Source organism: Drosophila obscura, unplaced genomic scaffold, assembly GCF_018151105.1.
Source record: "Drosophila obscura isolate BZ-5 IFL unplaced genomic scaffold, ASM1815110v1 contig_200, whole genome shotgun sequence".
NCBI lineage: Eukaryota > Metazoa > Arthropoda > Insecta > Diptera > Drosophilidae > Drosophila > Drosophila obscura.
The window spans coordinates 492227-513236 of record NW_024542791.1 but is presented as its reverse complement, the minus strand read 5'-3'; the positions used below and the strand labels follow the sequence as shown (position 1 = coordinate 513236).

General features: G+C 48.3%; 3 protein-coding genes and 1 long non-coding RNA gene across 4 annotated transcripts; 1 reads left to right on the top strand and 3 right to left on the bottom strand.

The window, feature by feature from the left end:
• Positions 1–1253: 1253 nt before the first annotated feature.
• On the bottom strand, positions 1254–11968 carry LOC111073027 (fatty acid synthase). The gene is made up of 6 exons (XM_022365147.2): positions 11789–11968; positions 10253–11730; positions 3667–8922; positions 3489–3584; positions 2459–2602; positions 1254–2398 (listed from the first exon to the last, which is right to left on the bottom strand). The coding sequence occupies exons 1-6, from the start codon at positions 11961–11963 to the stop codon at positions 2288–2290; spliced, it is 7260 nt and encodes a 2419-aa protein (XP_022220839.2). The 5' UTR covers positions 11964–11968; the 3' UTR covers positions 1254–2287.
• Positions 11969–11995: 27 nt separating this feature from the next.
• LOC111073031 lies at positions 11996–16369 on the bottom strand. Its single transcript, XM_022365152.2, has 4 exons — positions 16197–16369; positions 15895–16145; positions 14814–15830; positions 11996–12027 (listed from the first exon to the last, which is right to left on the bottom strand). The coding sequence occupies exons 1-3, from the start codon at positions 16258–16260 to the stop codon at positions 15693–15695; spliced, it is 453 nt and encodes a 150-aa protein (XP_022220844.1). The 5' UTR covers positions 16261–16369; the 3' UTR covers positions 11996–12027; positions 14814–15692.
• A 2158-nt stretch (positions 16370–18527) lies between these two features.
• LOC111073030 (reticulon-4-interacting protein 1 homolog, mitochondrial) lies at positions 18528–20065 on the bottom strand. Its single transcript, XM_022365150.2, has 4 exons — positions 20047–20065; positions 19430–19991; positions 18768–19373; positions 18528–18694 (listed from the first exon to the last, which is right to left on the bottom strand). The coding sequence occupies exons 2-4, from the start codon at positions 19952–19954 to the stop codon at positions 18590–18592; spliced, it is 1236 nt and encodes a 411-aa protein (XP_022220842.1). The 5' UTR covers positions 19955–19991; positions 20047–20065; the 3' UTR covers positions 18528–18589.
• Positions 20066–20313: 248 nt separating this feature from the next.
• Positions 20314–20959, top strand: LOC111073032. Its single transcript, XR_002607641.2, has 3 exons — positions 20314–20514; positions 20585–20784; positions 20888–20959. It is a non-coding gene; the product is annotated as an uncharacterized LOC111073032 (long non-coding RNA).
• The last annotated feature ends 51 nt before the right edge of the window (positions 20960–21010 follow it).

The window sequence follows — 21010 nt, the reverse complement described above, 5'->3', positions numbered from 1 at the left end:
CTGCCGACTCATACGAGTCTGCACCTGAACGGAAATGTTGGCCCAACGCCAAACGCGTGTAGAACAGGAAGCTTATACTGCTGCGTACAGATAAAGATTACCACTCAAAATTTTCCAATCAGCTAATTTGGGTTTGTTTTGATACCCTTGCAGACGGGCATATGTCTGCTGTTTGTTGTTTGTGGTTAAAGTAGTTAAATTCCAGTATTGTATTGGAATTAATTATTGTGGCTGTAAAAGTTATACTTTTGATACGAGTATACAACTAGGTACATTTGTATATCTAACTTTGAATCGAAATAATTTATCTTTCGTTAGAGTTACATATGTAGGCGAATATGAAAGGGTATTTAAAGCTTCGTTTGCCAAAAAAATAGCTATTCCTTCTGTCTTATGTCTTATTCAGCTTTATATTCTGATCGTATTCTGATGGGAAATCTTACAAATCCATGTTTGTCTGCTTCTCCCGGCTGCAATTAGTTTTTGAAACCCTATCGAGAAGCCAATAAACTTTCATAGAACGCCTTCCTTTGCTATATATATCTCTCTATCTCTCTCTCTCTTTCTCTATGTCCCTGTCAATTAGCAACTGTAATTTGTTGTATCAACGTTTTGTGGAATGGTGCAACCGGAGGGCAGTGAGGGGGCGTTTAGAATAACACTTTTGGCACTGTTTGTGCCAAAGCTAAAGGTCCTAAAGGTCAAAACGTTGCATGCCAAGTGCGAATCGAGCAAACGGGAAATATTCTCCAATTTAGTAATTTGTATTTTTAGCTGGGGGGCGCTGGGCTAGCAAATACATTGGAAAATATCAGTTCGAAAGTTTCACTAAAACAGTTTCTGCGGTGGAGTTTAAAGCGTAGATAATGGAAATTTCTCTTGCATCTCCAGCTTCCACTCAAAACTATCATTTGGAGTAGAACAAAAAAAAAAGAAGAGAAGTTCTCACGTAGTTAAGCTGGACCTAAATCTTTATGAAAAACATATTTAACTTTAATAGCTCCCCATTATTTTAACACAAAATTCAAATTTTTCCACATTTCATTTCCTATATTTTGTATGAATTTTTATTTGCTTTTTTATTCCACGAGCACACACACAAACACACACACACATTTGTAGGGAGTCCAATTTTATTCCTGCGGCTGCCATTTTATTTTTTTGTACATACCTAAAAATCAGGCGATTCCTCTTGACAGCTGTTTTTCTGGCTAAATGGCTCTGGAGCAGTGGGTAGGCTTGGGGCTTCTGGGTGCAGTTGGTCCTGACTGACTTTCGAAACCGTTAGCTACGCTACTTTTGCAATTAACCAATACAAAAACACAGCACTTTTCCTTTTGCTATTGTTCTCCTTCCGTTTTGTTGGCTTGGCGCTAGTTACCGTTAGCGATTTTCTTTGCAAATAATTTTGCTACACTCTTCGTTTTGCACTGTGGCTGGGGCCGTATACTGGAGGCGAAAGACACACTGTGTTTGAAGCGTAGCGGTTAATAAAGCACGACAACTGTGAGTTGGTTCGGTTACGCTCACGAACTGCCAGCGAGAAATAAAACGGTAATAGTCCAGGCATCAGGTGAGCGTCGCCTTTTATATGAGGCGCGACGAAAGCTTTATTTAGCATCGCCAGAAGAGAAGAGAGCAGCCAGAAGCAGCGCGAAGATAAGCTCGCTCTGCTTATGTGCTCGTTCTCTCTCTCTCTCTGGTAGTTAGGGTGGGTGTAGGGCCTCTGGTCAGCTGTTGCCTGCGTGAAGATGTACAAATTTTGATTTGTCCCGGCAGGAATCGGACCACTTTTAGTTGCTACTAAATACAGTCTCATATGAAAACACACAAACACACTCTCTCTCTGTTATAAGTAACATACATATGTATATATGTATAAGTATGTACAGAGGCAGACATAGCGCGACTGTTAATCGTCTGGTCTGGGCACATTTGTTCGTAGATAGAATACAACCTTAATATTAAGTACATAGGAATTGGAATTATTATCAATTATGGAAAGGTACATTGAAATTTTTTTTTTTAACGGGTCATATAAAGGCCGCCGCCGCTGCCGCCGCTGCTACTGCCGCCGGACTATCGTGATTCATCGTAAATCATGCGAGCGCCACGATCCCAGTCGCGTGTCCAGAAACCAAAACCAAACCCAACCAAACGAATTCGCATTAGATCGCTTATAGTACGATTACTTATACAATCCGGGCAGATTGCTACGTGTATTATTGGTATACATATACATATAACGATACATTAACAGCTACAGAGTAAATCATGATGCTATCAACTAGAGCCGCTTCCTCAGCACACGCTCGAGGATCTGTAACGTTTGCGCCTCCTTGAGGAACGTCCTGTGTGTGCCCTCCACCACATGCATATCAATCTGGGCGCTGCATATCTGCAAAAAACGGCAAAGGATCGTAACGGAAGCTTATGGAGAGATAAATGAGATACATACCTCCTTGAGGCCATAGTCCTGGGCCATTATGGCATTGTGCTCGGCGGATTTGATTAGCACCACATCGCTGTGCAGCTGCTTGGCTCCCTTGTAGCTCTCCGAGAGCAAAAGCTTCTGCTTGAACATGCAGGCAGCTTTCTTGATCTGTTCGGCAGGAAGAAAAGAAAAGATGGAATAGAAATGGAATTAAAAAAAAAGAATGAAGCATACAAATATTGGGAATTTAAAATCTGCGCATATATGAGATTGGATTTAAATATACATTTCTAGTTAATGTCAGGAGGCTGAAGTTATGGGTAGAAATATTCGATATTGTATTATTCTTGGAATTCTGTTATAAAAATCATAAAATTCATTTCTTATCTAAAATGAAACAAGGTACCGTAAAAAGGTATCCAAGTGCATATTACACAACACATTTTTATACCCATTATTTCAACTACTTGTAGGCCTCAAGAGGGTTAAGTCCAAGCACACACAAATACTTGAGTAGTCGCTCCCTATAATAACAAATATTTATACAAATACTCGAGTTTCGCTGTACCGCGAGAGAACTCTGATACTGGAGACTATTAAAAATGTCTATAAATAATGAATGAACAACGAAAGAGTGGAAGTCTCTAGTAATGCCAGAGATTAGGTGTCTCCACCCACTACAGGTAATTCGAAATCAAGTTTAATCAATGCAATAAAAGTGCAGTATCTACCAAACAAGTGGACTAATAAGTGGGATAAGAAGATAAGAACTGAAGGGTCCCATTACATTATTAATCGATTTTCGCGCTGATGGTCGTCGACTGCTGTTTACTGGCTGATAGATAGATGCAATTAGTATTAATTTGGGGAGTAATTACGAGATATTGCATTGCAATCTCATTCGAACACTTGATCTGCTATATTATCTGTGATCTTTTGCTAAGAAATAAATAAGTAATTCTTGGGTTGGTTCTCGATTCTACTCAAAACACTTTAAACCCCTCAAAGACTAATGCCCCCCATTCGGGAGGATCTTTTGGCAGCGAGAACTCACCACTGCTTTGGTTTGTTGCGTGTGTCCGGCCAGAGTGTCGGCCAGCTTGTCCAGCTTCGATGGCCACGTCTTGACGCCATCTAGCAATTGCAGCAGCTGCAAACAGGATTCGAATATGGAATTATAGAGTGATAGAAAACATAAGCCAAAGCCAAAGCCCCACCCCACCGCACCCCACCTGATTGTAATCCACGTCGGCGAGCAGGGCACCAAAGTAGGCCAACGTCATGGACTGCTGTCGATTGAGGTCGTCGGTCTGCTTCTTGGCCTCCTGCACATAGCCGCTGGCAATGGTGGGGGCACCGTCCAGCATGATGACCTTGACGCCGAAGCGTCGCTGCTCCAAGGCCACGCCAATGGCATGCGCCAGCAGGCAGCCATAGGAGTAGCCAACAATGTTGTAGGGGCCGCGCGGCTGCAGCCGCTGAATCTGCCCGAGATAGTAGGCGGCGCAGGCCTCGATGGAGTCGAGCGGCACCTGTTCGGTGCACTGCAGGCCGTAGGCGGGGCAGGTGAGGGAGGAGGCCAGCGCCTCCACGGCAATTGTGAAGCCCTCGATGGGTGCGAGGAAGAAGACGGCGGGCTCTTCGCTGGCCACCGGCGCCTTTGAGTGCAGACGCACGAGCACTTCCTGGGGTAATACTTCCTTGGCGAATACCTTGCGTGTCTCATCGCTCTGTCCCTGTCCCTTTATCTCGCCCACCTTGCCATCTGCCGCAGTTGCTGTGGCCGCCGCCGCCGCCGCCGCCGAGTCCGCACTGGCGCCCGAGCCGCCTGCCGCCGTGACTCCGGGCTCCTGGGCATCGATCTGCTTGAGTGCGCTGAATGTCAGCTGGCGTATCTCCTGCGCGGTCAGCACCAGATCGAAGTGTCGCTCCAGCGTCTGCTTGATCTCCGTGCTCATCAGCGAGTCCATGCCCAGATCGAACAGCGTCGTCTTGTCCTGCACACTCTTCACGTCCCGCAGTCCCATGATGTTGGCTATCGTCGCGATCAGACTGAGGCGATGCGTCTGCTCCGCTTTGCGCTTCTCGGCCAGCACCATGGAGGCCATGACGGGATGCGGCTGCTGCAGCAGGAAATCGATCGTCTCCAGGCAGCTGTTCATGCGCTGGGGCAGGGTGCCACCGATGACGGTGTCGTTGTTGCCCATGTGCTCCATAATCAGACCCGTGTCGCCGATGGCGCCCCACTGGATGGCCGTGCCCGGATAGCCGTCGCCCTGCCGCTGTTCGCAGATCCGCTCCATGGCGGAGTTGGCCAGGCCGTAGTTGGTCTGGCCAATGTTGCCGCGGCCGCAGGACACGCTGGAGAAGCAAATGAAGTACTCGAGGGCGGGACACAGGCCGCGCGAGAGTCTGTCCAGATGCTGGGTGGCCAGCAGCTTGGGCGCCGTCACCTGCTCAAAGTGCTTCGCCGTCTGATCCTCGAACAGTCCGTCCCTGAGCACGGCGGCCAGATTGAAGATGCCTCCGACCAGGGCCAGCTTGTTGCTGCTCTCCAGCAGCCGCTGGCAGCCCACGGCCGTCGTCACATCGCTCGTGTCGATCAGCACCTGAACGCCCCGATCGTGCCAGCGACGAATCATCAGCGCCTGGTAGCCGGTCTTCAGGCCCGAACGGGAGCTCAGGACGAGGAAACGGGCGCCACGGGACACCAGCCAGTGGGCCAGCTCCAGCCCGAAACCGCCCAGTCCACCCACCAGGATGTAGCTCTTCTCCGGATGCATGTAGGAGCGGGGAATGGCGTTGATCTGCCGCAGCTTGGGCAGCGCAGATTGCTGCTGCTCCTCGTGGCGCACCTGCAGCAGCACCTTGCCGATGTGCTTGCCCGAGGCCATGAAGCGGAACGCCTTCTCGATCTCCCTGTCCGCAAACACAGTGGTGGGCAGCGGCAGCACAGCGCCACTCTGGATGCCCTCGGTGACCAGCCGGGCCACCAGCAGCTGCATCTCCTCCTCGCCCTCCATCACGCTGTCCAGCAGGATGCCGTGGAACGCGGTGTTCTTGAGGAACACGGCCATGCCCAGGGGGCTGTTGTTGCTCAGATCGAACTTGCCGATCTCCAGGAAGCGTCCGTTGAGCCCCAGACAGCGGATGGAGGCCTGCAGCTTCTCCTCGGAGAGGGAATTGAGCACCAGTTCCACGCCCTCGCCATTGGTCACCGTCATGACCAGCTGCTCGAACGAGGTGTCGCGGGAGTTGCCAATGTGCCGCTCCTGCAGCTTGGGGAATCGCTTCAGCAGGAACTCGCGCTTCTCCTTGCTGCCCACCGTGGTGAAGACGGTCAAGCCATGGGCCAGAGCCACCGAGATGGCTGCCTGGCCCACGCCTCCGGATCCGGCATGGATGAGGATGCGCTCGCCCTTCTTCATCTGTCCGCGCACCACCAGGGCGTAGTAGACGGTGGCATAGACGACGGGCACTGTGGCAGCCTGCTCCATGGACCAGTTGTGGGGAATTTCCCACAGCAGGTTCCTGTTCGCCAGGCAATTGGTGGCCAGCGACTTGGCCGTGACCATGGCCATGATGCGGCGTCCCTGGGAGTCGCGTCCCGCAAACTCCAGCCCGAGGACGCAGTCCTGAAAGGCGAGATCGCCGGGCAGCGCATCGACGCCCAGTTTGCCGGAGGCCAGCATCACATCCCGGAAGTTGAGGGGCGCATAGTAGACGGTGCATGGCTCGAAGCTGCCCTGGGCAGGCAGCTGGCTGCTGCGCGGACTCTCGATCCAGCGCAGCGAGGAGAGATCTCCCTTGACCAGGGTGTTCACGTAGGCCTGCTCCACGGGCAGTGGGTGCTGCTGGGCGTCCAGCTTCAGGTGACGGAAGGTGCCCCAGGCGCCCTGCCTGTAGACATTGATGGCCAGATCCTTGGCCAGCTGCTCGGCGTAGAAGGGTTCGTCCAGCGAGAACGCTGGCAGACCCTCGTCCAGCATCAGGTACAGTCTGGCGCAGCTGCCGCCCTGCTCCCGCCTGAGGCAGTTCATCAGACCGAGAGCCCCAGAGCTGGGCTCGCCTTGGGCCACCAGATAGAGGCACCGCTGCTCAGCCTGTGCCTTGGCCAGGGCGCTCTTCAGTTCCGCAATCCACTTGAATTGTCTGTTGCTGATGGCCACGACGAGCGATCGACTGGGCTCCGTGCTGGGCCGCTTTCTGGCCAGGATCAGCACGCGATCCGTGCCAAAGAAGTGCTCCAGCACCGGCAGCAGCTGCAGTTTCGTGAGCGCATCCCTGCCCGTCAGATTGTAGCCACTGGCAGTCTCCTCCAGCAGCAGGAAGCCACCGCCCTCGGCTCTGAGTGACTGCACGCAGTGCTGGATGTCCTGCGGGGAGTGCTTTGTGAGCAGATCGAGGGCGTGGACAAAGTGACACTGCTGCTCCACGGCACCCGCCGACAGATCCTTGGCTATGACCTTGACACCCGCCTCCTTGAGCTGGGTCTGCAGCTCGGATTCCGCGCCGCATGCCGCACTCACCACAGAGAGATCCGCCACCAGAACGGGCTCCCGTTCGATCAGCTCCCGCAGCTCGAGGGCGTGCAGTGGATCCGCAGACAGTGTCACGCCCTTCAGCTTGATGGGACAGCCGCAGTTCTCCACGAGCAGCTGAATGGCCACCGCCAGGGCTGTGCTCCGCGAGCGCTGCTGATCCTCGCGCTGCCCCACGTGCTGGACATGTGGCACGAACCGATAGCGCTCCAAAATGGGCGCCGACTGACCCCCCGAACGCCGCTGCGTCTGCGCGGTCTTCATCTTGTGGATCTCCACGCCGCCGCACTTCACCACCGAGATGTTGCGGTGCCAGTGGACAGGCAGCTTCTGCTGGTGCCGCTTCACCAGCTCCATGTGGCGCAGCGGATCGATGAGCGCCCGCTCGATGCCCGTGGGCACGTACAGCTCGCGGATGTCGTTGCTGAGGATGCGGAACTGCAGCATGGTGTCCATGAAGCTGATCCAGTTGTCTGCCCACTGCAGGCGACCCCTCACCGCGGCAGTGTCCGCCTCCAGGACGCCCTGAAAGACGCCACTGTAGTCGTAGCCCCTCAGACGCAGCTCCTTGTAGATGTCCTTGGTGGAGAGCGTCTGGGTGCCCGCAGTGCCGGGCAGTGCGGGCAGATCGAGCCGCTCCTGCTGCACATTCGTGACGAGGCGCAGCTTGCCGGAGACGACCAGGCTGCTGCCCTCGCAGATCTCGAAGCTGCTGCTGCCCGGAAAGTAGTTCAGCGAGAGCTTCACTTTGTTGGCCGCATTCAGGATGGTGGCCCGATGGAAGGCCACGTCCTCAAAGAGCACCGGAGTGCGCAGATAGTCCAGTCCCTGCTGCTGGGCCAGCATCATCCAGGCGAGCGTCATGTAGCCCGTGGCAGGGAACAGAATCCTGCCGTCTATGGTGTGGCCCGCGAGGAAGGCGTTCTCCTCCTTGGACAGATCCAGTTCCACGCTCAGCTGCCCCGACTGCCGGCCGCCCTTGAACTTGGGGTAGTTCCACTTCTGCGTGTGATTCCAGCCGACCAGGGAGCCCAGCATGGGGGTGCCCCGCGACACGGGATAGCTGATCTCGGGGAAGATGCTCAGCAGCTGCGGCTGCCCGCCAGCGGCGAACAGACGCCCCAATTGGCTGAGCAGGAACTCGTAGTTGTTGGCATGGCCGCGCTGCATGAGGCTCACGTAGCTGATGCGCGGCCCCAGGGAGCGCAGGATGGCCCGGAAGAGGCCGTGGGGTGCGATCTCCACGATGAGCGCGTTCTGCGGTATGTGCAGGACGGCCTGCTGGAAGAGCACGGGCGAGATCAGGTTGTTGATGAAGTAACCGGCGGAGGCCACGCGACTCTCTGGCGTCTGCCAGTCCTGCTCGGCGACGCTGGTGCTCAGCCACCGCTGGCTGCGTGGCCTGGGCTCCGTGATGAGGCGCTCCAGGTTGCGCCGGAGCATCGGGGCGGCGCCCTCGATGTACGGACTGTGAAAGGCATAGCCGCCGGAGCCCACCTCGCGCACGAAGACGCCCTCCGCCTGCAGCTGCGCGATGGCCGCATCCATCGCATCCACCGGACCCGACACCGTGCAGTTGTCCTCGCTGTTGTGGCACACCGGATAGCAGTCCGCCGGCAGGTGGCCGGCAATCTCCTCCCAGCTCAGGCCCACGGCTGCCATCTTGCCGCGCGGCAGGCCGGGCGTGTCCAGCACGCTGCGACCACGCCAGTAGGCCGCCAGCACCGTCTGCTCGGCCGTCAGGCAGCCGTCCATATAGGCGGCTCCCAGCTCTCCCGCCGAGTGGCCAATGATGCCCTCCGGCTGTACGCCCAGTGTCTGGAGCAGATCCGTCAGTGCCACCTGCACGGCGGACACCGACACGAAGGAGTACAGCATATTGTCAAAGGTGCGCTCTGTGGAGCGTGTCAGGACGTCTATCAGATCGAAATCTACACGGGCAAGCACCTAAAAAGTACAAGAAATATCCAGATATTGAGTTTAGTTAATTTGCTAATATTTAAACAGAGCTAAAGAATGAAAGGTTAAGCTCTAATTTGACGAATACTGCGAGTGGGCAGGGGATCCAATCCACAGAGAAGGATCTTGGCAGATAAATAGTGCACCTCTTCACCTCTGGGTGTGCTGTAGCGGAATATTCTATACACAAAAGCAGACCGACTTTACGCTAATAAGAGCACACAGAAACATATGCATACATATGCTTAAATAACAGTGTTGCAAAATGTAAAAATGTCAGGCCGAAATAAATATGTTCAAAAAAGTTATTAAGAAAACAGTTTATGGTTGTGGCAGTGGCTTGAGTCTATGAGCACCACTGTATGTACATATGTACACTTATACATATATTTAAGGCATGGCATACAGCAACAAACTCAAAAGTTACTTTTGCGCAAGTGAAAATTGGAGCCTGCCTGATAGAGACCAGACCCTCTGATGATCCCATAAACTGCACACTTTGCAGTCTATACATATAAATATACATACAAATGTACAAAGAAATGTACAAAGAAATGTACAAAGAAATGCACTCGTATGTGTGAGTTTAATGTAAATTTGTGTAAACAAAAATTTACCCTCTTCATTGATTTAACAATTTTCATGAGTAGTATCTTATTTGGTTGGAAATAAAAGCCACTAAAGAATTATAGGCTTAACAATGGATTTTTCCATAAAATATAAATTTTTTTTTAAATTTTAAAGCTTTCAAAAATTGCTTGAAAACTTCAACTTTGGCTTTAGATATGTACCTATGTATGTATGTAATGTAACTTCAAGTATTTCATTTGCTCAAAATTATAAAAAAAAATTCATACATTTGAACATTTTAAGCCACTTTTAACCCACTTAATTGTCGCGGATATCAGCGCTGTAGATGATGAGTAACCAAACGAGGTTTTAGAATTAAAAAAGAAACATTTATGGGGGCTATATTCTAAGTAAACATAGGGATGTGATGTGATCTACTGATTAAGGCAAGCAATCTAGTTTTTGTCGCGTGCAAATTAAATTCCAAAATATGCAATGGAATTACAATTGAACCAGGAACAAGGAGCAGAAGTTCAAGGTCGAAATGAAGACAGCAACTGAATTGCTTTCGCAAGATCAGTTGAGGAATATAAACCGGAAGTTAGAGTTAATATTTAGCCTTATTCTCATACATTAAAGACATCTGTCCTTAGATAGTGTGAATCGGTGTTTCACATCTTTCTCCCAGAGGGATTAGAACCCCCCCTGGAATTCTCCCATCCAAACAAATATCAACCGAAAGACTCACCTCGGCGCACTGCTCTATTGATTTTCGGAACACGTCCAGCTGCATAAGATCCTTGGCCATGCTGGCCCACTGGCTGCCCATGCCCGCGTAGACGAACCAAATGGGTCGCGATTCCTCTTCGAAGGGGAGTATCTCCTGCTGGAGCGCGCCGCTGGGACCGAGTACGGCATAGCCACGGTAGGGATGCAGCGGAATGGGATGCGAGTGGATGTCATTGATGAGGGCCAGGAACTCGTCGTCGTGCCGCTGCTCGATGGCCACCTGCAGCAGCTGCTGCACCGCTGGCTCCGTCCGGCCCGAGCAGACCACCAGCTTGAGGCACTGCTCCTCCGCCGTGGCCTTGGGGGTTGCTTTCGGGGCCTTGGACTTGCCGTGTGACCGGAGGATGACGTGGGCATTGGCACCGCCAAAGCCAAACGAGTTGAGGCCCACAATGCCGCCCTGCCAGGGCATATTGCGGTCGACCACTTTGAGGCGACCCTCGACCAGGGCGGGCACAGCGGGATTGGGTGTGCGGTAGTGCAGATTGCTGGGCAGGATGCCCTCCTCCATGGCAATGATCATCTTGGCCAGGGCACTCACACCCGAGGCGGGCTCCGCATGGCCCATATTCGACTTGACGGACCCGATGAGCAGCGGCGTGGGTCGCGTGGGATGGCAGAAGAAGTTGCTCAGCATATTGGCCTCCTGGTCATCGCCCACGGGCGTGCCGCTGCCATGGGCCTCCACATAGACAACGTCATCGGGATTGAGGCCAATCTCGCTGTAGGTCTCCTTCAGCAGCTCCTGCTGCATGCAGCCGCTGGGGAAGGTGACGCCCTGCTCCTTGAACCCGTCCGTGTTGGTGCGCACATTCAAAATGGAGGCATAGACACGCCTGGCCTGGGCACGGCGCTGCAGCAGGACCACAGCGCAGGTGTCCGCCCGCGCATAGCCGTTGGCAGCCGCATCGAAGGTCTTGCAGGCACCGTCCTGGCTAACGATGCCCAAGCGCAGGAATTGCAGCGCAAAGATCGGTTTCAGGATGAGATTGACGCCCGCGACGAGCGCGTAATCGCAGCGACCCGCTCGCATGTCCGCGTAGGCATGGGAGAGGGCCACCAGCGAGCTGGAGCAGGCGGTGTCCACGATGAAGCTGGGCCCCTTGAAGTCGAAGGTGTAGGAGATGCGATTGGCGAACATGGCGCGGGCACAGCCCGTCAGGCAGTAGCCATTGATGGTGCTCGGCTCCATGTTGGGTATCTCGTGCTCCGTCTCCACAAAGGACAGGCCAATGTAGACGCCGGTGCGGGTGCCGCGCAGCTGGGCGGGATTTATGCCCGCATCGATGATCGCCTCGTGGGTCAGCTCCAGCAGCATGCGCATGCAGGGATCCATCAGCTCGGCCTGCTTCTGGTGCACACTGAAGAAATTCTCATCGAACTTCTCCAGATCCTCGTCCTTCATCTTGGCCATGCGCTCCGGCAGTCCGTAGATTCCTATACGATGATCAGCATTGATCGGTGGAATTGCCTTAGGATGTGCTCGGCCACTCACCTGCCTCCCAGCGCCTGGGATCATCTGTGACCATGTCGATGCCATTGAGCAGATTGTACTTGAACTCCTCAATGTTGCTGCTCTCCGGCAGCTTGCCCGACAGTCCCGAGATCACAACGTCCCTGGCATCACCGCCCGCCGCAGTCTCTGGCTCCGCTTTCTTCTTGTTGGGCATCTTCTGTGGCTATATGTGGCTCCTTGGTTGCTAATCAGGCTCGGCAGCAGTTCAGTCTGTCTATCTGGATGGGTCAAAGTGATTGGGGAGTTATTATAATGTTTGGCAGTAGAAATACTCCAAGTAGAACTCTGGCTAATAATAATTAGAAATCATTTAAAAATGTTTGAAGATTCATTAAAAAATTTTTAATTTTTTATTAATAATTAGAAATCATATAAATGTTTGAAGATTCACTAAAAAATTTGTTAATGCAATTTTCCGATCTCACCAAAATATAATCTTTTGTTCACCTTAAGATTAAGATTGTTTAAATTTATAAGATTTATGTGGCAGTCAATTGGATGAATTTCTAATGTGCATTCCATTTTTTCTATCAGCTCTTTGTTTGAGCCAACCTTCCTAGTATTTAAAGAGTCACCAACATTTTCGCTTCAATATTTATGGTGTTTGATTGCGATTAAATAAACATACAATAAAATCATTAAAACAAAAAGCTTTCAATATGAAACAATATTTAATTGAAAGAGCCGCAGCAACCTGCGTAGACCCCTCTTGAAGATATCAAAAAATCTTCTAGAAAGATAATACAAATAAGCCAAAAATCCCCAAGCGGCAGCTCGTTGGAATCATTAATTGAACATATTCGTAATAGCAAGTACGGGCTTATAATAAGCCTCATGTTTATCAATCAAATCTCAAATGTCAAGCAAATAAAATGTATATGGCACATATACTATGCCCTAATATGCCTTATACTTATACTTTTCCTAGTATAAGTTTATGCAATAGATGACTGGCTAAATTAAAGCTGTGTGCTAGTGCTGTAGTGCAATCTGTGTAGATCTAATGTCAATCCAATAATGATAACAGCTAAAAAAAATTATAAATTTTCAAACTTAAAGCCTCATATTAATGATTAAAGTATGAACAAGAAAAAAAGCCTTCGAAGATCTCACAAACTTAGAATCCTTTAGAATATTCCCAAAAGTACTAGCAATATTTTTTGTATATCTATAAAAAAGTTCCTCTTATTTGACATTTTTTATCAATCCAAAATAACATTGGGAGAGAGAGAAATTGGCAGAGAAATATGTGAATTAATAATGATAAGAATGAATGATCAAAGAAAGTAATTTTCTAAAAACTCCTCGAGATTGGCAAAATAAGTTGCTGCAAATGGCGTTTGGAATATTCATTCCCTTTTGCCAATGATTCTCTGTTCTGATAAGGTGGGTAAGGTGGCAATCGCAAATGCCCAGTCGGCAATAAATGACTAATGAGCACTTGCTTGGTCGCAATTAATTCTAAAACGTGCGACTGCGCCGCTCTCGGTTCGATTTGAATATTGCCGCTCTGCGTGGCTGAGGCTGAGGCTGATAAGGAACCATTGCAGCAGCAGCAGCAACACCACCAGCAACACCAGCAGTCACCTTTACTTTATCGGATCTACGAGTATACACTCGTATGCATTGGTCGTATGATTTGCTGATTTGGCGTGCTCCACCTTAGAGATGGTGGGGGACTCCACTCCGTGTTGTGTTGCCATGTTGTCCGCTCTGGGAACTGCCTGTTGAGATAGTCGAAAATTCGTCCAGCTCTTGCCCGCGTGCACTGCACTGCAGATAGGGGAGGTGGAAGTGGAAGCGGACGACATTGCCTCGATAAGCACAGATACGATCTCAATTCTGATCGAATTTTTCCTATACGTATAGACGTAATTTCTATGTCATTGAGGCGCGTGCCCAGACTGCTGTTGGAGCATAATAATGGGTCCAAAGATTTCCGAGAGTCGTAGGAAAATACATACATATATGTATGTATAATGAAATACTTTGTTCGATGGTCTAATCTCAAGCTCATATACCTAAAGGTTTTATTCCATACATTTTTTTGATTCGAAAGAATGCTTGCCGGAATATAAGATTATTATTGACATTTTTTGGTAGACCTACATACATATGTACATATGTATTTGTTTGGTAGACTCCGAAGAAAAAATGTATTTCTTGCCCTCACTCTAATTTTCGTTCTATAATAATATCACAAAAAAAATAATCAAAAACTGTGATCCATAATACGTATTACTCGATTTTTTTTGGTACCAAATGTTTTGATTTAATAAGAGCTGAGAGCTTAACTGCTTCGTAGAACCTGCTTTAATATCAATGACCATCACTGACCACCTTAAAAAAGGACTTATGTGGGTTTAAATTGAAAGAACTCTCACATCAGTTTATATAACACTTCTTTTTTTATAAATTTTGGGAGTACTGTACTCTTTAACTAAAATATATTTTTAGCTCATTTTTAGTGGAGTTAGCATTTTGCCTTTTCAGATTTTGTAGTATGAAAGAATACGACTTTAACAATAAGATAACCATGCAATTTCCTCAAAACGGCTGCTTCAACTTATCACGAAAATAACTACAAAATCGAATCTTTTTTGTACAAAATTTGTAAGCCAACAATTATATTTCTTTAAAGGTTTTCTAGAGAAAAGTTGAACCTTGGTGCTTAATATTGATGGACATTAAGTTCTTAACTTTGAGATTGATTAGGTCTTTTAAAAAGAGACGTAACATATTCCCAACACTCTTTTTTTTTCTGCAAAGTCATTCGAATTGTGTTCCGCAATGCTTATCGGCGGATTATCTGTATTTTTAGACACATGATATTTGCTTTCACTCTCCTCCAGAGTTCATTTTCATGGTGTCCTTTGTGCTTTAAGTCCTAGCTGTATTCCATATACTGAATGTTCTCCATTTACGAATTATTCATACGATGACAACAAAAATTAGATCGACAGTCTGAACACGCCACTTTCCATTGTCTTTGCACTTGACTCACATTTCTTATATCACTTTAGTGGAACGATCGAATCGGATCGGATTGGATCGGATCGGATGGGCGAGTCTTGTGGATTGGTTGGATAATCGAATAGACTTCAGCACTGCACACTGTCACTCCAAATCGAAGCACTTCTTATAGCTCTTTTATCACTTTTGTTTGCACTTTGGTGTCGCGTATCCTTTGGGTGCTCAGTTTTGATGGGCAAAAAAAGGATCAACGGGAGGATATATGGGTTGGCTTGAGTTGTGTTGGATGAGTGTGTGTGTGTGTGTGGGTTGTGTATATCCTTTTGGTGTGCACGTATTGCTCCGACTTGTTCCGCAGACAGACTGAACTAGGGCTGCAGTTGCTTTATTCTTTATATGCATTCGGTTTGCGGGGAGTAGGAGGATCGGCGGCCGGTGGTGGCCATCAAATGGCGCATACGTAATTGCCCATATCAATACCAAATACTAAGCATACCCGATTTCATAATGACTGCGCCAGAATCGCCTTCGCCACGAACCACCACCAACAGCCACCAACCAATCGCCAGCACCCCTGAATAATTCATTTTCATGCAAAAATGTTTTCCCTCTTCCAGTGCCTCTAACTCCGACACAAAATCAAAAAGAAATTGCGACGCTGACCAGGACAGGTGTATCTGTGTATCTGTATCCGTGAGTGAGTGCCCATGGCCTGGTAATTAGTCTAAGTGTGTGCCATAGCAGCGGACATCGCTTAGTTAACCCACTTGTCGCATGTCGCCCCTCCGCCACGCCACGCCACGCCTAGCCTAGCCCCCTCCCCGCTCGGTTCAGTAGCACGATCATCCGGATCAGAAGCGACCTTTTTTGTTTTGTTTTTTATTGGAACAGACAGTCAGTACATCGATACCTAACGGCGTCGTTTGGGCTGAGCCTTTGGCTTTCGACACTGACGACTGCCGCTGCTGTAGTGGGCTACGCGGGGCGGCTTGGCTTTGGCTTTGGCTTTGGTTGCCTTTGCCTTTGCCTTTGCACGGGATTTGGTTCGCTGTTACGATCGAAAAAAGGTTAGTTTGAATCAACATCAACAACAGCCTTTTGTTAGTGCCTACCGTTTTCTTGACTGCCTTTCGTGCTGGTCTGCCCTTGCAGAGCATAGGAGTCAGCGGCCTCTTGTCCACGGCATTCGTTCTGCGAAAGCTGAAGGGCAAGCGTCGACTCTCCTCCCTCAGCGAGAGTATGCCCAGATTAATGCCCACCTGCATGGCAAATTCCACGGCTTTCTTGAGTGTACCGAATGGACGGATGTGCTGGGCCACCACAATGGGTTCGAGTGCTGTGCACAGATCCTCCACATCGGCGCCTATGAAAACGACAGAATTTATTCCCATTTCCCTCAATTTAGATTACTCACTGAGTGTGGGCTGGCGACTCAGCAAGTCTAAAATGTGAGGCAGCAGTGATCTTACGGGTTCCATTATAACTTTCTATAAATTGTTCACGTTAAATTTTAATATTTTGTGTATTGCTTGTAATATTTAAGAGCTGTTGCTTATTGTTTACTGATTTCTTTGATACGTAGAATGATATCACAAAGGCTTCTGAGGTTGAGAATATTCTACAATAAACTAGAATCCTAGACTGGACTGGCGGCTGATATGGCAATGTCCGAGTTTATTTGTTTAATTTCCCTTCACTCCACTTTTGCACTTAAAATACCAAATTAAATCAAATTAATTGTAGACACTGTATTGTATATAAATCGGCAGGCGGCCAGTCGATACGAGGAGTGCGTGTACGTGTACGTGTGTGTGTGTATGAATTATGTACGAGACCCGATTCCAATTAATCAAATGCGAATAATTTGCCAAAACAAAAGTTTGATCAAACCACAAGTTGATATTAGTTTTGCTTAAGAATGGATTGCATCATCAGCATTTAACAAATACATATACTATATTTAACTATATACAACGGTTTTTTCCAGCATAAAAAAAAACAATCAACGACTTCCTTGTGGCTACCCCAACAAATTCCAACGATTTCATTGCGTCAGAGGGCAAGAGTTGGCGTGGAAAAACACTAAACTAATCATAATTGTAAACACATTCTGCATACATACATATGTAATACTCGCACGAACGCCAATGACCCTACAAAGACGACAGAAATCAGAACAGTACAGGATGGGAGCAAGTACTCGCAAGTCTCTTTACACAAGCACAATTTCGGGTACATTTTAAATGAATCCAAATATATTCGAATGCAGATACCAAAATCCTTTCTTGTATCAGCACTCCCACATGATGATGTTACATGATATTCACATTTGGAATCAACTTCCGCCACACATGCAACAACTTTGCGACACTTCTTACAATTTCAAACGCCATTGAGGGCCCACCTAAAGTCATTTTAACAGTACTTAATATGAAAAAAATCTTAAATATAATCAAATATGAGAGATGTAAAAGGAAATAAAGTTGTAAATAAAATAGTATAAAATCGAAATTTAAAATTAAAATAAATAAATTACATAATACCAGAGGCTATTGCATTAATTAAAAGAAATACAAAATGAGTGGAATGGAAAATCAGCTCCATCGATTTCAACCATTAAATATTGGGCTGCTGAGTTTCAGAACGGGGGCGGACAAGCATTTTTGACGAGAACCATCAAATATGTGCCACTTACGTCTCGTAATTTATATTTAATTAACAACACAAATGCAGACGCTGTCCTGTCTGATAATTATGTATAATAAAAATAAAAAATAATCTTATCTAAAGCGGGTCTCTGGAGCAAACCATTAACTGGCTATTGAGTCTTCCTGTTCGTATCAATAGCCACGGGCCCGGTAACAAGCTGTGAGCGCTACTATTAATAAAACCAAAACAAAACAAAACAAAGACGCGTGCACAGTTCGCTTTCTTTGCCTTGGGCCGTCGGCTTCGAAGGATGATAGCGAAGCGACCATGATACGGTGTTAATGTTGTTGTTGTTGGTTTTTTTGTTTGGCCAAGCCTCGACCTTGGCGATAGCGGAACATACGGGAACAGCTCACATTTGGCGATGCGATGCTCTGGAACGTTGCTAACACATGAGAGCTATGTGATTAGCTCGGGCATGCCGCGTGCTTTGCCATTGCCCCGTCTCGCCTCTGTATGTGCTTTACAATGATTAGCTGATAATGAAATATATTTTTGGGGTATTGGCCGGTGGGACAGGTAGCCCGCCTAGGCAGCGGAAATTTACACATAACAGGGGCGTGTGCTGGCAAAAGCTCGGAAGTAATATGCTCTGCTCTCTGCTCCTCTCTCTCTAGCGGTGATACGCATGATAGTTGGCTGTGCCAAGGGTTGAATACATATACATAATAGCGACCAATTGCCCTTCAGCCTGAATGTGAATGATGAAGATCCGCAGACGATTAGACAGCCACTGTCAGAGGCTGTATGGCTTTTTCACGGTGAATTAAAGGTGATCCTTGTCGGTCGCTTATCTGTTAGATCTGCTATTACTTTATATAATATATAAGTATAAGTAATAATGATATACGTCAGTGGTTTGTTCGTTCGTTCGTTCGTGGCTCTGAAACGACTGTCGTTAAACCACGGGCAAGCGGCTGTGATGAACTTTGTTATTAGGTATGGGTGCTTGTGATACATCTGCGTCACCAGCGCAGCAGCGCACCAGCGACTGGTCAAAGTTTCACTGTTTGTCCGGGCACAATGTTTTAATTAACTAACAGAAAAAATGTTTAATGAAACAGCAATAACAATCAGTCAATCGCATGTTGCCACGCCTCAAAGCTTCACCACAATCTTGCCCCGCAAATGTCCGCACTTCATGCGCTCAAAGGCCTTTGGCATTTCCTCAAAGCCGAATGTGCTGTCAATTAGTGGCATCAACTGCAAGCATTCCAAAAGGATTACATTAGCCTTCGAATGGACCCACTGCGTAGGTTAGTCCTGTGTCACTCACCTTTCGCTGCCGCACCAGCTGCTCCAAGAATGCAATGCCATGCGGAGCAGGATTGAAGAAGCCCCACTTGACCAGTCCACCGCGCTGCGTGAGGGATTTCACATTGGTCTGCACCAAGTCCACCACATTCTTGATTGCACCCAGGCCTAGGCCCTGCTGATCAATGTTGGCCAGCAGTGGCGAGGAGAAGGTAATGTACTGCCGGTAATCAAATTTCAATTCCGCTGCATGCGCTCCCCCATGTCCGGCACAGTCCAAGACAATGTCGTAGGGCGCAAACTTGCACAGCTCGTCCATGGCCTCGCTGTTCTTGTAGTCCACAACGAAATCGGCGCCCAGGCAGCGCACCATTTCCACGGCATTCTCACTGCAGGTGGCGAGCACTTGAGCGCCCTGCGACTTGAGTATTTGTATGGCCAGGGTGCCAACACCACCGGAGCCGCCCAAGACCAGTATGCGCTTATGCGCGCCACCACCAGCCGCTGTGGTGGCACCACACGCACCACCCAGACCGCCAGTTATGTAGAGTCCCGACCAGGCGGTCAGACCCGCATACAGCACGCTGGCTGCCTCGCTATCGTCTAGCTGTTTGGGCGCCGGCGACAGCTAGAAACGAAAAGAAAGATGGTTTAAATGGATCTGTTAAGCACTTGACTACTTACACAGTACGATGGGACAGCCACATACTCAGCATGAGCACCAGGACTGGCCTGCACCGGCACCACGCCCCATACACGCGCTCCCAGCTTGAGTGCATCGGATGTCACGCCCATGCCCTTCTGCACCAGTTCGCCACAGAATTCGCGGCCCAATGTGAGCGGAAACTCGATGCCATCGCCCGGCTGGCAGCGTAGTTTGTTCAGCACTGTGGCTCCATAGCCACGGAGCATGGCAAGATCGATGGGATTCACAGCCGTCGTCCGCAAACGCACCAGGCATTCATTGGATCTCCGTATCTGGGGTATCTTGAGTTTGTCGGACAGCAGCAGCTCATCGATATCGCCGTAGCTGTGCAGCTGCCATCCACGCATCTTCTCGAGGGATTTCGTTGGCGTCGCTGGCGGCAAATGTTCTCCTTTTGTCCTGTTGCCGGTGGCAGTTACGTTTGCACTGGCGGCGTACTGTCGCCTGGCATGCAGGACGCATTGCCGCAGCCAGAGGACGCCATTACATCCAGTAGACTGCATATTGACAGCAATTGCCAGGAGCTAAGAATAAAATTAACTAATTCCTTGCAAAATTAAATAAATTCCGCTGGTTTGTAATAACAATAGTATACCGTTTCCGAAAAATACCAGTTTTTGCGTGTTTTGGTATTTTAGTTTTTCCGAATTGAGTACGGCAGCGCTATTTTCAGCCGCAGCAAAATATCGATAGTTGGAACGATAGATTGCGGAAACAACCTCTTATTTTGAAACAAGGCCTATGTTCTTTACTATATATCCTTAAAAATGATATATAAAAGATTGGTGAAGTTGATTAAATGTACCGTTATACCGAAAGTATTCCTTGAACTTGAATTCAAATCTATCAAATCTCAAAAAAGTAATCTCAGTAATCCATGCCGAATGGAAACGCAGTTGTCGAATTCCGCTTCGTGTGAGAATACTGAAAAATAGTCAGTGTGTTGTGGAGTCCAACACATACACATCAACAAAGTTTTTGTTGAGTAGTTATAAGCAAAAAGTGTAAATATTTTTAGTTATGTTTAAGTAAAAAGTGGATTTTTTTTAAAACACTCGAAATCGTAAGCCCAAATTATTGTTTTTGTTTTTATTTAAATAATTTTCTTTTCCAAAATTGTTCTTTTTGTTTAGCGCCCGTTCCTACCATAGCAGAGCCTCTTTTATTCCCTCTTGGGGGCATCTTTCAATGATGCCCTTGAGAGATCCGAGAAGTTGTAGGTGAGATGATCCAGGGTTTGCGAGGACCACACAGGATATACAGTCAAAGGTGCAGCAGCCAAATACGCCGCCACATATGCCGCCACATATGCCGCCACATACTAAAAACACAGGTAATTAATTGTTTGATTTTAATTGGCTTACCTCGGCGAACCGCGATAAAATATGCTTTTCATTGTGAAATTTACACAAAGTTTTCTGCAATTTATATTTCAGGATACATGGACACGATTTTGATTTGAAGTGTGGAGTGGAGAGCGTGGACACTAACCATACAGTATACTGTATGGTTAGTGGCGTGGAGTAGGCCTACTGGGGATACCACGTTAAAAAAAACGC